Source organism: Oncorhynchus gorbuscha, linkage group LG23 (assembly GCF_021184085.1).
Source record: "Oncorhynchus gorbuscha isolate QuinsamMale2020 ecotype Even-year linkage group LG23, OgorEven_v1.0, whole genome shotgun sequence".
NCBI classification, from domain to species: domain Eukaryota; kingdom Metazoa; phylum Chordata; class Actinopteri; order Salmoniformes; family Salmonidae; genus Oncorhynchus; species Oncorhynchus gorbuscha.
This window is the reverse complement of record NC_060195.1, coordinates 61,907,273-61,929,081: the sequence shown is the minus strand read 5'-3', so window position 1 is coordinate 61,929,081 and position 21,809 is coordinate 61,907,273. Positions and strand designations below refer to the sequence as shown.

Genomic DNA, 21,809 nt, shown 5'->3' with positions numbered 1-21,809 from the left:
ACCTCTGGTGGAGTACAACCTGCAGAGAAGATAGACACAGACCGACAACATATAGATGGGGAGTACAACCTGCAGAGAAGATAGACACAGACCAACAACATATAGATGGGGATTACAACCTGCAGAGAAGATAGACACAGACCGACAACATATAGATGGGGATTACAACCTGCAGAGAAGATAGACACAGACCGACAACATATAGATGGGGAGCCCCACCTCTGGTGGAGTACAACCTGCAGAGAAGATAGACACAGACCGACAACATATAGATGGGGAGCCCCACCTCTGGTGGAGTACAACCTGCAGAGAAGATAGACACAGACCGACAACATATAGATGGGGAGTACAACCTGCAGAGAAGATCTACACAGACCGACAACATATAGATGGGGAGTACAACCTGCAGAGAAGATAGACCCAGACCGACAACATATAGATGGGGAGTACAACCTGCAGAGAAGATAGACACAGACCGACAACATATAGATGTGGAGTACAACCTGGCAGAGAAGATAGACACAGACCGACATCATATAGATGGGGAGTACAACCTGGCAGAGAAGATAGACACAGACCGACAACATATAGATGGGGAGTACAACCTGCAGAGAAGATAGACACAGACCGACAACATATAGATGGGGAGCCCCACCTCTGGTGGAGTACAACCTGGCAGAGAAGATAGACACAGACCGACAACATATAGATAGGGAGTACAACCTGCAGAGAAGATAGACACAGACCGACAACATATAGATGGGGAGTACAACCTGCAGAGAAGATAGACACAGACCGACAACATATAGATGGGGAGCCCACCCTCTGGTGGAGTACAACCTGCAGAGAAGATAGACACAGACCAACAACATATAGATGGGGAGCCCCACCTCTGGTGGAGTACAACCTGCAGAGAAGATAGACACAGACCAACAACATATAGATGGGGAGCCCCACCTCTGGTGGAGTACAACCTGCAGAGAAGATAGACACAGACCGACAACATATAGATGGGGAGCCCCACCTCTGGTGGAGTACAACCTGCAGAGAAGATAGACACAGACCGACAACATATAGATGGGGAGCCCCACCTCTGGTGGAGTACAACCTGCAGAGAAGATAGACACAGACCGACAACATATAGATGGGGAGTACAACCTGCAGAGAAGATAGACACAGACCAACAACATATAGATGGGGATTACAACCTGCAGAGAAGATAGACACAGACCGACAACATATAGATGGGGATTACAACCTGCAGAGAAGATAGACACAGACCAACAACATATAGATGGGGAGCCCCACCTCTGGTGGAGTACAACCTGCAGAGAAGATAGACACAGACCAACAACATATAGATGGGGAGCCCCACCTCTGGTGGAGTACAACCTGCAGAGAAGATAGACACAGACCGACAACATATAGATGGGGAGTACAACCTGCAGAGAAGATAGACACAGACCGACAACATATAGATGGGGAGTACAACCTGCAGAGAAGATAGACACAGACCGACAACATATAGATGGGGAGTACAACCTGCAGAGAAGATAGACACAGACCGACAACATATAGATGGGGAGCCCCACCTCTGGTGGAGTACAACCTGCAGAGAAGATAGACACAGACTGACAACATATAGATATATAGATGGGGATTACAACCTGGCAGAGAAGATAGACCCAGACCGACAACATATAGATGGGGAGTACAACCTGGCAGAGAAGATAGACACAGACCGACATCATATAGATGGGGAGTACAACCTGGCAGAGAAGATAGACACAGACCGACAACATATAGATGTGGAGTACAACCTGGCAGAGAAGATAACATATAGATGGGGATTACAACCTGCAGAGCAGATAGACACAGACCGACAACATATAGATGGGGAGCCCCACCTCTGGTGGAGTACAACCTGCAGAGAAGATAGACACAGACCGACAACATATAGATGGGGAGTACAACCTGCAGAGAAGATAGACACAGACCGACAACATATAGATGGGGAGTACAACCTGCAGAGAAGATAGACACAGACCGACAACATATAGATGGGGAGTACAACCTGCAGAGAAGATAGACACAGACCGACAACATATAGATGGGGAGCCCCACCTCTGGTGGAGTACAATCTGCAGAGAAGATAGACACAGACTGACAACATATAGATATATAGATGGGGATTACAACCTGGCAGAGAAGATAGACCCAGACCGACAACATATAGATGGGGAGTACAACCTGCAGAGAAGATAGACACAGACCGACAACATATAGATGTGGAGTACAACCTGGCAGAGAAGATAGACACAGACCGACATCATATAGATGGGGAGTACAACCTGGCAGAGAAGATAGACACAGACCGACAACATATAGATGGGGAGTACAACCTGCAGAGAAGATAGACACAGACCGACAACATATAGATGGGGAGCCCCACCTCTGGTGGAGTACAACCTGGCAGAGAAGATAGACACAGACCGACAACATATAGATAGGGAGTACAACCTGCAGAGAAGATAGACACAGACCGACAACATATAGATGGGGAGTACAACCTGCAGAGAAGATAGACACAGACCGACAACATATAGATGGGGAGCCCCACCTCTGGTGGAGTACAACCTGCAGAGAAGATAGACACAGACCAACAACATATAGATGGGGAGCCCCACCTCTGGTGGAGTACAACCTGCAGAGAAGATAGACACAGACCAACAACATATAGATGGGGAGCCCCACCTCTGGTGGAGTACAACCTGCAGAGAAGATAGACACAGACCGACAACATATAGATGGGGAGCCCCACCTCTGGTGGAGTACAACCTGCAGAGAAGATAGACACAGACCAACAACATATAGATGGGGAGCCCCACCTCTGGTGGAGTACAACCTGCAGAGAAGATAGACACAGACCGACAACATATAGATGGGGAGTACAACCTGCAGAGAAGATAGACACAGACCAACAACATATAGATGGGGATTACAACCTGCAGAGAAGATAGACACAGACCGACAACATATAGATGGGGATTACAACCTGCAGAGAAGATAGACACAGACCGACAACATATAGATGGGGAGCCCCACCTCTGGTGGAGTACAACCTGCAGAGAAGATAGACACAGACCGACAACATATAGATGGGGAGCCCCACCTCTGTGGAGTACAACCTGCAGAGAAGATAGACACAGACCGACAACATATAGATGGGGAGTACAACCTGCAGAGAAGATAGACACAGACCGACAACATATAGATGGGGAGTACAACCTGCAGAGAAGATAGACACAGACCGACAACATATAGATGGGGAGTACAACCTGCAGAGAAGATAGACACAGACCGACAACATATAGATGGGGAGCCCCACCTCTGGTGGAGTACAACCTGCAGAGAAGATAGACACAGACTGACAACATATAGATATATAGATGGGGATTACAACCTGGCAGAGAAGATAGACCCAGACCGACAACATATAGATGGGGAGTACAACCTGGCAGAGAAGATAGACACAGACCGACATCATATAGATGGGGAGTACAACCTGGCAGAGAAGATAGACACAGACCGACAACATATAGATGTGGAGTACAACCTGGCAGAGAAGATAACATATAGATGGGGATTACAACCTGCAGAGCAGATAGACACAGACCGACAACATATAGATGGGGAGCCCCACCTCTGGTGGAGTACAACCTGCAGAGAAGATAGACACAGACCGACAACATATAGATGGGGAGTACAACCTGCAGAGAAGATAGACACAGACCGACAACATATAGATGGGGAGTACAACCTGCAGAGAAGATAGACACAGACCGACAACATATAGATGGGGAGTACAACCTGCAGAGAAGATAGACACAGACCGACAACATATAGATGGGGAGCCCCACCTCTGGTGGAGTACAATCTGCAGAGAAGATAGACACAGACTGACAACATATAGATATATAGATGGGGATTACAACCTGGCAGAGAAGATAGACCCAGACCGACAACATATAGATGGGGAGTACAACCTGCAGAGAAGATAGACACAGACCGACAACATATAGATGTGGAGTACAACCTGGCAGAGAAGATAGACACAGACCGACATCATATAGATGGGGAGTACAACCTGGCAGAGAAGATAGACACAGACCGACAACATATAGATGGGGAGTACAACCTGCAGAGAAGATAGACACAGACCGACAACATATAGATGGGGAGCCCCACCTCTGGTGGAGTACAACCTGGCAGAGAAGATAGACACAGACCGACAACATATAGATAGGGAGTACAACCTGCAGAGAAGATAGACACAGACCGACAACATATAGATGGGGAGTACAACCTGCAGAGAAGATAGACACAGACCGACAACATATAGATGGGGAGCCCCACCTCTGGTGGAGTACAACCTGCAGAGAAGATAGACACAGACCAACAACATATAGATGGGGAGCCCCACCTCTGGTGGAGTACAACCTGCAGAGAAGATAGACACAGACCAACAACATATAGATGGGGAGCCCCACCTCTGGTGGAGTACAACCTGCAGAGAAGATAGACACAGACCGACAACATATAGATGGGGAGCCCCACCTCTGGTGGAGTACAACCTGCAGAGAAGATAGACACAGACCAACAACATATAGATGGGGAGCCCCACCTCTGGTGGAGTACAACCTGCAGAGAAGATAGACACAGACCGACAACATATAGATGGGGAGTACAACCTGCAGAGAAGATAGACACAGACCAACAACATATAGATGGGGATTACAACCTGCAGAGAAGATAGACACAGACCGACAACATATAGATGGGGATTACAACCTGCAGAGAAGATAGACACAGACCGACAACATATAGATGGGGAGCCCCACCTCTGGTGGAGTACAACCTGCAGAGAAGATAGACACAGACCGACAACATATAGATGGGGAGCCCCACCTCTGGTGGAGTACAACCTGCAGAGAAGATAGACACAGACCGACAACATATAGATGCATGATACCTATACTTGGTTATATTACTGCATCTTACCCAGGAAATATAGGTAACTCAAACAACGTTCTTTGAGTATGTTTACATCCACACTAATAATTGTATATTAAACTGATTATGGCAGTAGGAAGATTATGCAATAGTCATTCAAACGCCTTACTCTGTTTATGTTAAATCAGTGTCAGGTTGAAATTGAAGTAAGCATACGCGGATTAAAACCCCTGGTTTTCTGAGCAGTCTTTCTAATTATTAGGACATGGAAACACTTTAATTGGGGTTCCAGTGGTGTATTTCATCAGTGAATGTTCTATCACCAGCCGAGCGAGCCTCCCTCTAGCGCGACTGACGTGTGTTCGGGACAACTGAATGTATGCGTCTTTCTAAGGAGTTTTCACATACAAACTGTATATGTCCGATTGTCTGCCTTTATCAGTGTGCGATCAGGTAGCCTGATTTCAGATGTATCCATGCAAACAGGATAATTAGGGAAATAGTTATTGTAAGCAAAGCAAGTAAACATTTTAATCAAACTATTATATTAATCTGGCTATCCACAATAATCGTATTATTGTGTGCATGTAACAGTACTTGTCTCTGTTGGCTGGACCGGGGTTTAGATGCATGCATCTCTTCCTGCTCCTCTAGCTGCTTTTTGAAGCTGTCAGCATAGTTCAACATCTGGTTCAGACTGGGCAGCAGGATATCAGTGTTGGGGTCCTGCTCACACTCCTGGCTGTAGTTGTTCATTGGCGGAATACAAGAAGGAATACCCAGGGACGCATTTAACTTGTGGGTCTAAAGAAACACACAAACACATTTAGAAATGACTTAAAGTCATTATTGAATTTACCACAGGTGGATTCCAATCAAGTTGTAGAAACATTTTAAGGATGATCCATGGAAACAGGATGAACCTGAAACCGTGCCAAGGAAACTAAACCGAAGCATGGATTGAGGTCATACCTTGTCCATAGACTGCTTACAGGGTAAGGAAACAGATGTCATTTTGTAATTTGTGGGAACTATCCCTTTAACTTAGCCAATTAGCGCTTTGTGTTGATCTTTAACGGCCATGCTGTTACATGCAATTCGTAAACATCTCACCTTCCTCTATGTAGTGGCTGAGGTAAACATTCTGCAGCTCCTCTGCCACCATCCGGAGGCCTCGTCCACTTTGGTCAGCAGTAACAGCCGGAGGCCTCGTCCACTTTGGTCAGCAGTAACAGCCGGAGGCCTTGTCCACTTTGGTCAGCAGTAACAGCCGGAGGCCTCGTCCACTTTGGTCAGCAGTAACAGCCGGAGGCCTCGTCCACTTTGGTCAGCAGTAACAGCCGGAGGCCTTGTCCACTTTGGTCAGCAGTAACAGCCGGAGGCCTCGTCCACTTTGGTCAGCAGTAACAGCCGGAGGCCTTGTCCACTTTGGTCAGCAGTAACAGCCGGAGGCCTCGTCCACTTTGGTCAGCAGTAACAGCCGGGGGCCTCGTCCACTTTGGTCAACAGTAACAGCCGGAGGCCTTGTCTACTTTGGTCAGCAGTAACAGCCGGAGGCCTCGTCCACTTTGGTCAGCAGTAACAGCCGGGGGCCTCGTCCACTTTGGTCAGCAGTAACAGCCGGAGGCCTCGTCCACTTTGGTCAGCAGTAACAGCCGGGGGCCTCGTCCACTTTGGTCAGCAGTAACAGCCGGAGGCCTCGTCCACTTTGGTCAACAGTAACAGCCGGAGGCCTCGTCCACTTTGGTCAGCAGTAACAGCCGGAGGCCTCGTCCACTTTGGTCAGCAGTAACAGCCGGGGGCCTCGTCCACTTTGGTCAACAGTAACAGCCGGAGGCCTTGTCCACTTTGGTCAGCAGTAACAGCCGGAGGCCTCGTCCACTTTGGTCAGCAGTAACAGCCGGAGGCCTCGTCCACTTTGGTCAGCAGTAACAGCCGGAGGCCTCGTCCACTTTGGTCAGCAGTAACAGCCGGGGGCCTCGTCCACTTTGGTCAACAGTAACAGCCGGAGGCCTTGTCCACTTTGGTCAGCAGTAACAGCCGGAGGCCTCGTCCACTTTGGTCAGCAGTAACAGCCGGAGGCCTCGTCCACTTTGGTCAGCAGTAACAGCCGGAGGCCTCGTCCACTTTGGTCAGCAGTAACAGCCGGAGGCCTCGTCCACTTTGGTCAACAGTAACAGCCGGAGGCCTCGTCCACTTTGGTCAGCAGTAACAGCCAGAGGCCTCGTCCACTTTGGTCAGCAGTAACAGCCGGGGGCCTCGTCCACTTTGGTCAACAGTAACAGCCGGAGGCCTCGTCCACTTTGGTCAGCAGTACGAGTTGGGGAATGCCTGGGATCAACATACAATGGGAAATAATGACTGTCAGGAGGATTGCATATGAGAGCAATGCATTTCATGTAATGTTTCACACTCACATAGGAGGGTCTGAATAGGATATACACTGCCTTCGGAAACTATTCACACCCCTTGACTTTTTCGACATTGTTACATTACAGCATTATACTAAAATGGATAAAATAATAATAATAACTAATCCTCAGCAATCTACACACAATACCCTATAATAACAAAGTGAAAACAGGTTTTTAGAACATTTTACAAATGTATAAAAAAATGTAAAACTGAAATACTTTATTTACATAAGTATTCAGACCCTTTGCTACCTGACTAGTGGTTAGAGCATTGGACTAGTAACCGAAAGGTTGCAAGTTCATATCCCCGAGCTGACAAGGTACAACATCTGTCATTCTGCCCCTGAACAGGCAGTTAACCCACTGTTCCGAGGCCATCATTGAAAATAAGAATTTGTTCTTAACTGACTTGCCTAGTTAAATAAAGGTAAAATAAAACAAATTGAGCTCAGGTGCATCATGTTTCCATTGATCATCCTTAAGATGTTTCTACAACTTGATTGGAGTCCACCTGTGGCAAATTAAATTGATTGGACATTGGAAAGGCACACACCTGTCTATATAACGTCCCACACTTGACAGTGCATGCCAGAGCAAAAACCAAGCCATGAGGTCGAAAAAAATTTCCGTAGAGCCCGAGACCGAATAGTGTCGAGGCAGAGCCACTCCTCAGTAAAAGGCACATGACAGCCCACTTGGAGTTTGCCAAAAGGAGTTTGCCTACAGACTCTCAGACCATGTGAAACAAGATTCTATGGTCTGATGAAACTATTTGGCCTGAATGCCAAACGTCATGTCTGGAAGAAACCTGGCACTATCCCTATAGTGAAGCATGGTGGTGGCAGCATCATGCTGTGGGGATGTTTTTCAGTGGCAGGGACTGGAATACTAGTCAGGATCGAGGCAAATATGATCAGAGCAAAGTACAGAGGGGTCCTTGATGAAAACCTGCTCCAGAGTGCTCAGGACCTCAGACTGGAGTGAAGGTTCAATCTTCCAACAGGACAACGACCCTAAGCACACAGCCAAGACAACGCAGAAGTGGGTTCGGGACAAGTCTCTGAATGTCCTTGAGTGGCCCAGCCAGAGCCCGGTCTGGAACCCGATCGAACATCTCTGAAGAGACCTGAAAATAGCTGTGCAGCAGTGCTCCCCATACAACCTGGCCGAGCTTGAGGATCTGCAGAGAAGAATGTGAGAAACTCCCCAGATACAGGTGTGTCGAGCTTGTAGCATCATACCTAAGAAGAATCAAGGCAGTAATCACTGCCAAAGGGGTTGTGGCGGAAGAATCAGAATGAGTTGAGTAACATAGATAATTAAGATGTCTTATCTGCATAATATGCTTATGATATACTTGTTATTAGAATGTATCCCTTCGGACTCTGGTGTTGGCAGTTGCACTTCCTCCCTCATTTGGGGCTCAGTCACCTGTTCTCCTTCAATTCATTCTCTATTCCTACACCTTTGTATAATAACTGAATTGCTGTGTTTTCGGGATGTGGTGTGCAGGTTCAAAGACTAATACTTACTCAAATGTCCAAAGTGCGTTTCTCCAGGACTTTGCCAGACGATCTCCTAAGTCTGCAGGAATAGAAATGGGGTTAATATGTACTGTATCAATGGGCATACATTGTTCCAGGGTATCTTCAAAGGTCTGTAAGTCTAATCCTGTTCATTACATTAAAAAAGTAGTCCACTATAAAAGGAATATGGTACCATGTGAGATTTGTCCTAAGTGACTGTCACTCACCCTCCACTCTGTAGACCTCACACTCGGTCAACACCAGGTCGTTGCCATGCATCTCTGCAGCATTGACTTTGTAATGATTTCCTGGTATACAACTGACCTGTGCCTTATTGCCATTCAGAAACATTAAGACACCTACAATAAGACCATGCCTTCCATCTGTGAAACCATACTGGCCACCAGGGTTATCGTCAGACGGGGCCACAGTGTCTCCCGACCCCTCCTGTCTCAGCCTCCAGTATCTATGCTGCAGTAGTTTATGTGTCGGGGGCCTAGGGTCAGTTTGTTATATCTGGAGTATTTCTCCTGTCTTATCCGGTGTCCTGTGTGAATTTAAGTATGCACTCTCTAAGAGAGAAGGCATGTCCTGGGACCATGCCTCAGGACTACCTCCTTGCTGTCCCCAGTCCACCTGGTCGTGCTGCTGCTCCAGTTTCGACTGTTCTGCCTGCGGCTATGGAAACCTGACCTGTTCACCGGACGTGCTACCTTGTCCCAGACCTGCTGTTTTTGACTCTCTCTCTCTACCGCACCTGCTGTCTCTAACTCTGAATGCTCGTCTTTGTAAAGCCAACTGACATTTTCTCCTGAGGTGCTGAGCTGTTGCACCTTCAACAACCACTGTGATTATTATTTGACCCTGCTGGTCATCTGTGAACGTTGAAACATCTTGGCCATGTACTGTTATAATCTCCACTCGGCGCAGCCAGAAGAGGACTGGCTCCTCTCTAGATTTCTTCCTAGTTGCCTGCATTTCTAGGGAGTTTTTCCTAGCCACCGTGCTTCTACATCTGCCTTTCTTTCTGTTTGGGGTTTTAGGCTGGGTTTCTGTATAACACTGACATCGGCTGATGTAAAAAAGGGCTTTATAAATACATTTGATTCATTGATTTTTGACAGACGTAGTGGCTTTTCTCTCTGGTCAGTGATGCTGTAGAGAAAGGCCTTATTATCATTGATCACCTGTCCAGTCTGGGTGTAGTCCTAACTGATGTAACCTCCGAAAACAAACCCAGCCTTGTTGTAGGCCACAAGTACGGTGGGTCCCTGGCGGTTGCAGTGGTTGCTGAAGTCGATTAGCCATGGAAGCTGCCTTTGGATAGAATGGAATCAAATAGAATGTAACATTTTATCATAGTCTTTTATTTTGTACTTTCAAATTGTTGTATTGATTTATTAACATTTATTTATTTATTGTAACAGCAAAGTAATTGAGGGTTTTTAATGATAACTCTTTGTAATAGCCTATACTAATTCTGAAACATCAATAAACTAAACAAACAATAGAATAGAATGGCACTTTATTACCTTTTAGTGAACCAATACAGAAATATAAACACAACATGTGAAGTGTTGGTCCCATATTTCATGAGCTGAAATAAAAGATCCCAGAAATGTTCCATACGCCAACCATGTTTGGGCACAAATTTGTTTACATCCATGTTATTGAGCATTTCTCCTTTGCCAAGATAATCCATCCACCTAACAGGTGTGGAATATCAAGAAGCTGATCAAACAGCATGATCATTACACAATTGCACCTTGTGCTGGGGACAATAAAAGGCCACTCAAATGTGCAGTTTTGTCACACAACACAATGCCACAGATGTCTCCAATTTTGAGGGAGCTTGCATTTGGCATGCTGACTGCAGGAATGTCCACTAGAGCTGTTGCCAGAGAATGTAATGCTAATTTCTCTACCATTGGCCGCCTCCACAACATCTCTTTAGAGAATTTGGCAGTACGTCCAACTGGCCTCACAACCGCAGACCACATGTACAGTATGGCGTTGTGTGGGCGAGCGGTTTTCTGATGTAAACGTTGTAGCGTCTGCTAAATGACTTAAATGTAATATAATGTGAACAGAGTGATTCATGGTGGATATGGGGTTGTGGTATGGGCAAGCATAAGCTACAGACAACGAACACAATTGCACTTTATCGATGGCAATTTGAATGCACAGAGATACCATGATGAGATCCTGAGGCCCATTGTTGCACCATCACCTCATGTTTCAGCATGATAATGCTGGTGTTGGTCTCTCCTTTGCTGCTATAACAGTCTCCACTGTTCTGTGGAGGTTTTCCACTAGAATTTTGAACATTGCTGCAGGGACTTGCTTCCCCCGTTCTGTGAGCTTGTGTGGTCTGCCACTTCTCGGCTGAGACGTTGTTGCTCCTAAACGTTTCCACTTCACAATAACAGCACTTAGAGTTGACCGGGGCAGCTCTAGCAGGGCAGAAATTTTTGAACTGACTTGTGGGAAAGGTGGAATCCTGTGACGGTGCCACGTTGAAAGTCACTGAGCTCTTCAGTAAGACCATTTTACTGCCAATGTTTGTCTATGGAGATTGCATGGCTGTGTGCTCGATTTTAAACACCTGTCGGCAACAGTTGTTGCTGGCATAGCTAAATCCTTTAATTTGAAGGGGTGTCAATGAATGAAAATATTAATTTAATGAATTAACAATTTATTTTGTGTCAAATCGCCAGTTGGCAACCAATCTCTTATGGGATTGATTTACACATAAACAAATATTACAATAACTCACTGTGATAATTCAGTGATAATTCTTCTTCCGGTGTTCTCTGCAGTGTGCATCGCATAAAGAGTTTTTTTTAAAGTACAAAATAATTTTCCAAAAATATATATATATACATAATAGTAAATAAGGTCATCCAAACAGTAATTATATCCCAAGAGCAGGAATAAATATATACATACAGTACCAGTCAAAAGTTGACTATTTTCTACATTGTAAATTAATAAGACATCAAAACTATGAAAAAATACATATGGAATCATGTACTAACCCAAAAAGTGTAGATTTTAGATTCTTCAAAGTAGCTATGCTTTTCCTTGATGACAGCTTTGCACACTTGGCATTCTCTCAACCGTCTTCACTTGGAATGATTTCCCAACAGTCTTAAAGGAGTTCCCACATATGCTGATCACTTGTTGGCTGCTTTTCCTTCACTCTGCGGTCCAACTTATCACAATTCATCTCAATGTTCTTCTAGATTCTTCCGGCGCCGACAGAGATGGCCGCCTCGCTTCGTGTTCCTAGGAAACTATGCATTTTTTTTTCACGTGTTATTTCTTACATTGATACCCCAGGTTATCTTAGGTTTTATTACATACAGTCGGGAGGAACTACTGGATATAAGAGCAACGTCAACTCACCATCATTATGACCAGGAATACGACTTTCTCAAAGGGGATCCTGTGTTTTGCCCACCAGCCAGGACAATGGATCGGATCCCAGCCGGCGAACCAAAACATCGACGCCGTAAAAGGGGCAGACGAAGCGGTCTTCTGGTCAGGCTCCGGGGGCACATCGCACACCACTTCCTAGCATACTATTCGCCAATATCCAGTCTCTTGACAACAAGGTAGATGAAATCCGAGCAACTGTTGCCTTCCAGAGAGACATCAGAGACTGTGACGTTCTTTGTTTCACGGAAACATGGCTCACTCAAGACACACTATCTGATTCAGTGAGCGAGTTTATTAGCAAGTGCATCGACAATGTCGTACCCACAGCAACTATTAAAACATTCCCAAACCAGTAACCTTGGATTGATGGCAGCATTTGCGTGAAACTGAAAGCGCGAACCACTGCTTTTAACCAGGGCAAGGTGACCGGAAACATGACAGAATACAAACACTGTAGCTATTCCATCCGCAAGGCAATCAAATAAGCTAAGCGTCAGTATAGAGACAATGTAGAGTCGCAATTCAACGGCTCAGACATGAGAGGTATGTGGTAGGGTTTACAGTCAATCACGGACTACAAAAAGAAAACCAGGCCCGTTGCGGACCAGGATGTCTTGCTCCCAGACAGACTAAACAACTTCTTTGCTCGCTTTGAGGACAATACAGTGCAACTGACACGGCCCTCTACCAAAACCTGCGGACTCTCCTTCACTGCAGCCAACGCGAGTAAAACATTTAAACGTGTTAACCCTCGCAAGGCTGCAGGCCCAGACGGGATCCCCAGCCGCATCCTCATAGCATGCGCAGACCAGCTTGCTGGTGTGTTTACAGACATATTCAATCAATCCTTATCCCAGTCTGCTGTTCTCACATGCTTCAAGAGGGAACCAATTCTCTTCGATTATCACCACAGCCGCATTGTTCCAGTTACCAAGAAAGCTAAGGTAGCTGAGCTAAACGACTACCGCCCGGTAGCACTCACTTCCGTCATCATGAAGTGCTTTGAGAGACTAGTCAAGGACCATTTCACCTCCACCCTACCTGACACCCTACACCCACTCCAATTTGCTTACCGCCCCAACAGGTCCACAGACGACGCAATCGCCACCACACTGCACACTGTCCTAACCCATCTAGACAAGAGGAATACCTATGTGAGAATGCTGTACAGCTCAGCATTTAACACCATAGTACCCTCCAAACTCGTCATCAAGCTCGAGACCCTGGGTCTCGACTCCGCCCTGTGCAACTGGGTACTGGACTTCCTGACGGACCGGCCCCAGGTGGTGAGGGTAGGTAACAACATCTCCACCCCGCTGATCCTTAACACTGGGGCCCCACACGGGTGTATTCTGAGCCCTATCCTGTTCTCCCTGTTCACCCACGACTGCGTGTTCATGCACACCTCCAACTCAATCATCAAGTTTGCAGATAACACTACAGTGGTAGGCCTGGTTACCAACAACGACGAGATGGCCTACAGCAGGGGTGTCAAAGTCAAATGGACGGAGGGCCAAATAAAAAATTTAGCTACAAGCCGAGGGCCGGACTGTTCGAATGTTCATTGAAAATTTTTTAAATGACGCATATAGTCTAGTGAACCTAATTGAACCTACTGAAAACCTAACAAATATATTCCAATATGATCAGATAAATAAAGCAATATTTTCTTATGGCTCTGTCAGTAATCTTTAATTTTCAACAGACACAAAAGACAAATTTCCTTTATATAAAAATCCCCATAACATGAACATTAAATGAAAGAAACCGGTATTCAAGACACCATCAGTAGCCTATATTTTCTATTTTAGCAAAAGTGGGCTAAATTTACTTCAAAGAAAAAAACAATAATAGCAATTTTCTATCATCCACTCAACTGAAATATTTTTAAAATATAATTGGATTGAAATACAATAAAATAAAGTGCAAAAATCTATTAATCAAAAACAACACTTTGTTTAAGGAGAAGTAACATGCAGTGAAAACAAATATTAAACTTAAACTTGAACTGAGTAAAAACTCTAAATATGTGATTGCACAGTAATGTTCACTTGTTTGAGGTTGAGGGTGATACTTGGTGGTGTCCCATCTTTTCCACAAGTTCATCAATGTTCGGGGTAAGGCTCTGAGCTGAGGAAATCCTCAGAATTGAGTGGAGGTGTTCAGCAGTAAGTCGACTTCTGTGTGATGTTTTGTTCAAGTTCATCAAAGAAAACAGTTGTTCACACAGGTATGTGCTGCCAAACATAGACAACGTTTGAGCAGCCTGGATGCGCAGCTGGGGCATTGTGTCGGGGAGGAAACGGGCGAACTCCGCAGCACCCACTGCCGCATATTTTGCCCTCAGTGCATCATTGCATTGGAGGTCAATCAACTCCATTTGGAGGTTTGGTGGTGAGCTTTCCACGTCAACAGCAAATGGGTTACCGAGCAGTTCCAACCTGCTTTTTTGTGCTTCAAAGTCAGCAAATCGGCGTCGAAAGTCAGCGGCAAGCATACCTATTTTATCAGCCAACTGTGCGCTCGGGAACGCACTGGTAGAGAGCTTCTCTTTCATGGTCTGGCAGCTGGGAAAGTGGCTCAAATTTTCTTTCCGCATCTGCGTCTCCCACAGAGTCAGTTTGGTTTTAAATGCCTTCACTGTACTGTACATATCAGAGATGACACGATCCCGACCCTGCAGCTGCAAGTTCATTGCATTCAGATGACTCGTAATGTCACACGGAAAAGCCATTTCACACAGAAACATTTCGTCTCGGAGTTGTGTTGTGTCTTTCCCTTTGCTGTCCAAGAACAGACAAATCTCCTCACGAAGCTCGAAACATCTTTGAAGCACCTTTCCCTGGCTTAGCCATCGCACCTCTGTGTGATAAGGCAAATCACCATGCTCCGTTTCTAACTCCGTCAGAAATGCCTTGAACTGGCGGTGATTCAAACCTTTGGCTCTGATAAAGTTAACTGTGCGCGTGATGATGCTCATTACATGCTCCATTTTCAAGGCTTTACCGCACAACGCTTCCTGGTGTATGATACAATGATAAGCTGTCAGCTCACCTGTCGCGTTTTCCTCTTGCATCTTTTCCCGTATCTTCCCCACCAGTCCGCTCCTGTGTCCACACATCGCAGGTGCTCCGTCGGTTGTCAAACCCACGAGTTTTTCCCAAGGCAGCTCCATCTCATTTACACATCTTGACACCTCTTCATACAAATCATGCCCCGTAGTTGTGCCATGCATAGGACGTAAAGCCAAAAACTCCTCTGTCACGCTTAGGCTGGAGTCCACTCCGCGGATGAAAATTGACAACTGGGCATTGTCAGAAATGTCGGTGCTCTCATCCACAGCCAAGGAATATGCAATGAAATCTTTTCCCTTTTTCACAAGCTGCTCTTTTAGATTGATGGACAACTGGTCTACTCTCTCGGCAATGGTGTTTCTGCTCAGACTCACATTTAAAAAGAGTTGCCTTTTTTCTGGGCAAACTTCGTCACAAACTTTAATCATGCAGTTTTTGATGAAATCCCCCTCCGTAAATGGCCGGGCTGATTTAGCGATCTCTTCTGCCAAAATAAAACTGGCCTTGACAGCAGCCTGGCCTTGTGATTTGGCTTTTTTGAACAGAGCCTGTCGAGATTTGAGGCCTCGTTTTAATTCCTCTGCCTTTTGTAGCCTTTGTTCCATGTCCATATTCTTGTTTTTGTCCGCGTGTTTCGTTTCATAATGTCGTCTCAGATTATACTCTTTCAGTACCGCCACACTTTCTCCACACAGAAGACACACAGGTTTTCCAGCTACCTCCGTGAACAAATACTCCGACTCCCACCTTGTTTGAAACCCCTGGTTCTCAGTGTCCACCTTCCGTTTTGCCATTTTTGATGGGTATCTGAAAGTTAATTTTACTGTGATGCTGACAACTGCTGTGCCAATAAATATTGAAATGAAGCAGCCTACTGCTCGGTGCGTCACCGTTGCATTGTGGGAAATGTAGTATTGGTGCGTGTAAAAGATCTGCGGGCTGCCGGCTTGCTGCGGTCTGCGGGCCGGTTCTAATAACAAATCAAGATCATCCCAGGGGCCGTAAAAAACCTTCTCGCGGGCCGGATGTGGCCCGCGGGCCTTGACTCTGACATATGTGGCCTACAGGGAGGAGGTAAGGGCCCTCGGAGTGTGGTGTCAGGAAAATAACCTCCCACTCAACGTCAACAAAACAAAGGAGATGATCGTGGACTTCAGGAAACAGCAGAGGGAGCACCCCCCCCCCCCTATCCACATCGATGGGACAGTAGTGGAGAGGGTAGTAAGTTTTAAGTTCCTCGGCGTACACATCACAGACACCCACACAGACAGCATGGTGAAGAAGGCGCAGCAGCGCCTCTTCAACCTCAGGAGGCTGAAGAAATTTGGCTTGTCACCAAAAACACTCGAGAGCATCCTGTTGGGCTGTATCACCGCCTGGTACGGCAACTGCTCCGCCCACAACCGTAAGGCTCTCCAGAGCGTAGTGAGGTCTGCACAACGCATCACCGGGGACAAACGACCTGCCCTCCAGGACAACTACACCACCCGATGTCACAGGAAGGCGCAAACCAGATGGGATGGCGTATCACTGCAGAATGCTGTGGTAGCCATGCTGGTTAAGTGTGGCTTGAATTCTAAATTCAGTGGAAAGAAAACGTATGTGAACCCTCTGGAATTACCTGGATGTCTGATAAATTTGACATAAAATGTGATCTGATCTTCATTTAAGTCACAACAATAGACAAACTCAGTGTGCTTAAACTAATAACACACAAATGATTGTATTTTTCTTGTCTATATTGAATACATCATTTAAACATTCACAGTGTAGTTTGGGAAAAGTATGTGAACCCCTAGGCTAATGTCTTCTCCAAAAGCTAATTGGAGTCAGGAGTCAACTAACCTATAGACCAATCAATTAGATGAGATTGGAGAATTTGGTTAGAGCTGCCCTGCCTCATAAAAAACACTCACAAAATGTAAGGTTGCTATTCACAATAAGCATTGCCTGATGTGAACCATTCCTCGAAACAAAAGAGATCTCAGAAGTCCTAAGATTAAGAATTGTTGCCTTGCATGAAGCTGGGAAGGGTTACAAAAGTATCTCTAAAAGTCAGTCCACGGTAAGACAAATTGTCTATAAATTGAGAAATTTCAGCGCTGTTGTTACTCTCCCTAGGAGGGGCCGTCCCGCAAAGATGACAGCAAGAGCACAGTGCAGAATGCTCAATGAGGTTAAGAAGAATCCTAGAGTGTCAGCTAAAGACTTACAGAAATCTCTGGAAGATGCTAACATCTCTTTTGGCGAGTCTACAATACGTAAAACACGAAACAAGAATGGTGTTCATGGGAGGACACCATGGAAGAAGCCACTGCTGTCTCAAAAAAACATTGCCGCGTGTCTGAAGTTCGCAAAAGAGCACCTGGATGTTCCACAGCGCTACTGGCAAAATATTCTGTGGACAGATGAAACTACAGTTGTGTTGTTTGGAAGGAACACACAACACTATGTGTGGAGAGAAAAAGGCCCAGCACACCAACATCAAAACCTCATCCCAACTGTAAACCATAGTGGAGGGAGCATCATGGTTTGAGGCTGCTTTGCTGCCTCAGGGCCTGGACAGCTTGCTATCATCGACGGAGAAATGAATTCCCAAGTTGGTCAAGACATTTTGCAGGAGAATGTAAGGCTATTTGTCCGCCAATTGAAGCTCAACAGAAGTTCGGTGACGCAACAGGACAACAACCCCAAAGAACGTCGAGGAGTAACGGCCTAACATGCGTTGCTAGCTACCATGACAAAGACCAAAGCCGGTGGGAGTACCATTGAGGACAGTGCCAGTGATATCTCTCATGTAAAGGATCTTTTAAATGAACAAAAAGAGACTATAAGCAGTTGTTACAACAAGAAAATAGTTTCAAGTGTTTTGTCCAAATATTGTTGTAAATATTAGATTCGTTCCAATGATATGAACAGGCACTGATATCTGAAAAGCATCCTGTTCAGACAAATAGAACACACACACACACAAGTAGACATGCTCACACACAGCTGTCTTCATATCTGACTAATCTTTATTTTCTAGTGTTGACTACTTTGGTTCAGCAGGGTTGCACTGGATCAATAGGTTCACTTTAAAGGCCCAGTGCTGTCAACATTCTGTTTTTTCTGTGTTTTACATCATTTTGTACTAGGGGTGCAACTTTCACTGCGGATGGGGAGGACATGTCCCGCCCACGTTCTGAAATTGCGTTTTTGTCCCCCCCCCAGTTTTAGAATTGGAATGTGATACAAAATTAGGTAACGGTGTGCTTTAGGACCGTGCGGACGCCTCTGAGCGGTCAGGTAGGCTGTTTGGAGTGTTTGTCTGACTGGATAAAAAAATATATATCATTATTATTATTATGTCCCCCCACTTCTAAAACCAAAGTTGCGCTCCTGTATTGTATAACAACAGGTGATGAAACGAACACTCTAAAAGTGTGATTTTGTCAAATCAGTGTTACTTCCTGATAGTTGCTGGTTGAAAATATAATCTACACAGGATCTTCTAATCAGCAGGTTTGCATGGGACTGGGTTTCACCTGCATTGTGATGGTGACATCACAATGCAGTAAATTGATGAATAGACAAATAGTTCCAAACCTCTCAGCCAATAAAAGCTGGTTTTCAGTTTCCCCCTCCACAAAAACCACTCCTAAGCAAAATTCTTGCTTGGAAATAGTATTGTATGTGTGTGCGTGTGCATGCGTTTGTGTGTGTGAGATAGCGAGAGGTGGGTTGGTGAGATTAGCCTGTGATGTAGAGTCTCAGGCCTGCTCACTGTGTACACAGTTCTCCTGGACCAAATGAGCAAATGAGAGGTTAGGCAGACACACACACACCCAAGAGGAAATTGGATGCTGATTAAAGATTGGTCTCAACAGCCAGGGGCTGTGACCTGGGATTATTGGAAAGAGGTGAACAGAGGTGTTCTATCAGACAACGCCTCTCCATCACAACATCCTCTGGCGTGTATGTGCGTGCGTATGACCCTCTCCGGTCAGTGGTTACCTCTGTCGCTCCGCTCATGTCAGTGGTCATACATATTACAGTAGCTGTATGACGTCAGCAAACGCTATAAAATCAAGCCATAACGTCTATCACCCCGAATCATAGCCCACTTCACCGGCCCAGTGTTCACCAAGCCCCTGCTAACCACCTGCAGAGGCCCCGCTGTATCTTCATCCCTTCTGGTTGTTTCAGCACCATGGCCAGCATTCTACTGCTTTTCCTCGCCGCCTCCTGCTGCGCATGTCTCTGTCTCGCTGACGGCGACACCTCGTTGGAGTTTGAAACTCGCGCTCTAGAGTTCCCCCACAAATCACAAGAAGAGAAGGATCTGGTAAGTTTAAATAGTTTTATGTTTGTGAAGTTGTTTGGTTTGTCAGTGTGTTAGTTTAGTCGATTCATCTCCCTCTTTGTAATTGTTTTCTGGCTACATCTATAGAAGTCTATCATTTTTGTTTTTCTCTGTCGTATAGATTGAAGCTTTGCAAGAAGTTCTGGAGAAACTGAAGAACAAACAGATGCCGTTATCAGAAAAGAAGCTCGGCTGGCTGCCGTCGGTAAGAGTAGACCTGATCAACCATTTTAAAGTGGTTAAAGTCCTATTGTCAACCGTTTTTAAGTAGTTTGTCTGTCTGTATCATGCATTTGACTTATTAATTGAGTCTAGTCGTACATTGCGTTTCAAATTGTTAAAACGGGACTTTCGATAAAGGTTCTCCATTGACAGTGTTTAAAAACATATAATTTAGGCGTTGCTAGGATTGATCTGGTTCTGGGAAACCGGTGTAGATGTTTCAGAATCCCGTAGTCTGGAGACAGATGCCACCATCATCATAATTCAATTAATAAACAAACGGTTTGTTTCCAGTGTGACGCGGGCGAGCAGTGCGCTGTTCGCAAGGGTGCGCGTGTCGGAACGCTGTGCGGATGTCCGCGTGGGACGACCTGCAACTTCTACGTCCTCAAGTGTTTGTAAGAAGAGAAGAAGAGAAAATGATAAACAGTGTAGGTAGGGGAGCAGAGAGAAATAGGAGAGAGAGAGAACAGAAGCTGTTTCCTCATTCTGTGGATCACATTCAGATGTGGAACGTTCAGACAGAAATATTGTATGTTGAACAGACATGTCTCTATCTGACATGTAAAGTAAATAGGAATCATATCAGCTTTACTTTCAGTATGTTGCCCTCTCCTGTCCTGAACGGGACTCTGGTGTGTAATGGAGGGTTTGATGTCTAACATAAAGGTGGTATCTCAAATACCAATCTATTCCCTATAATGCACTATTTTGGCCCGAGTCCTATTTGTCAGTCCTATGTTGCTTCTGTCAAAAGTATTGCACTTTATAGGGAATAGGGTGTCATTTAAGACACTACCCAACTTGTTCCCTTCATATGTGCTCTCTGCTGTCTCGTCTATTTTGACTAAGTACAAAGAAATTCAATGTGATTAATAAAGTCCTTGATTTACAGTTTTTTTTGTATCGCTTCAGTGCAATTTTAACAAGTAGGCTATGTGGTACCTTTTCACTACTCTTAGTACAAAACTCAAAACAGATCACCAAAAAGGCAGTTGTTTCAAAACTTTAAGCACATTTTCAATTGACTAAGTATTTCACAATCAAAATCATACAGTCACATTTTCACCAAACTGAATCAGTGTTTCATCTGGAAATACATGTTCACATAACATAACTGCCGTGCACAATACGATGCTCACTTTTGATATGTTTCTCTTCTCTTTTGTTAAAAGACCATTAACTATTACTTAATCAGACTGCTCTAAATTGACGATCACTTATATGTTTGGTAGACCTATACATTACACAACTAGCTCTCACAGTCTCACGTCATAATTACACGTTCATCCATGTTTCTCAAACTTCAAATTTCAAAGTTGTTGCAAACGGCAAATTTCTAAATGTTTAAGGTTAAGTTTAGACATTAACTCCAAATGGTTAAGGTAAGGGTTAAGGTTTGGGATAGGCTTAAAACAACTATGTCAAAAACAACGTTCTATCGCTGGATTCAAACTTCCAAAATTTGGAATCAGAGGCAGATGCTTATGAAAATCACAACCTACTTGAAGGCAACAGCGTTCATCGTTGCTCCTCGTGGCCGATTTCCACATCATCTCCAAACATCCTCAGATAAGGATGGACGTCGAATACTGACTTGTATCCCGGGTGACCTGGCTGACTTTACATGTGAACTGGTTTGTCTGCTACAGATTTTGAGAACTACTTAATGAAAATGTCTGTAAATGTAAAAACATAAGTATGGATATATACTTGAATTTACTACAATGATGACTATTGATTTTACTTCACTGTAAGTTAAAAAGAAAATCTG

General features: G+C 45.1%; 2 protein-coding genes across 2 annotated transcripts in view; one reads left to right on the top strand and one right to left on the bottom strand.

Annotated features, from left to right (window-relative positions):
• Positions 1 to 19,615: 19,615 nt before the first annotated feature.
• Positions 19,616 to 20,932, top strand: LOC124011650 (cocaine- and amphetamine-regulated transcript protein-like). Its single transcript, XM_046325109.1, has 3 exons — positions 19,616 to 19,795; positions 19,935 to 20,018; positions 20,330 to 20,932. Exons 1-3 carry the CDS (start codon positions 19,661 to 19,663, stop codon positions 20,435 to 20,437), a joined length of 327 nt encoding a protein of 108 aa, XP_046181065.1. The 5' UTR covers positions 19,616 to 19,660; the 3' UTR covers positions 20,438 to 20,932.
• A 104-nt stretch (positions 20,933 to 21,036) lies between these two features.
• Positions 21,037 to 21,809, bottom strand: part of LOC124011296 (rab GTPase-activating protein 1-like) — a 9,587-nt gene continuing 8,814 nt past the window's right edge. The window contains exon 8 of the mRNA XM_046324523.1: positions 21,037 to 21,809. This exon is cut by the window's right edge and continues 665 nt beyond it. The gene's annotated coding sequence lies outside the window, so the exon portion shown is untranslated.

Excerpts from the sequence above, each read along its gene's own strand:
- LOC124011650 (XM_046325109.1), top strand. The coding sequence starts at position 19,661 with ATGGCCAGCATTCTACTGCTTTTCCTCGCCGCCTCCTGCTGCGCATGT. Across the intron at positions 19,796-19,934 it reads CACAAGAAGAGAAGGATCTG|ATTGAAGCTTTGCAAGAAGT; the intron begins GTAAGTTTAAAT and ends TCTGTCGTATAG. Across the intron at positions 20,019-20,329 it reads AGCTCGGCTGGCTGCCGTCG|TGTGACGCGGGCGAGCAGTG; the intron begins GTAAGAGTAGAC and ends GTTTGTTTCCAG.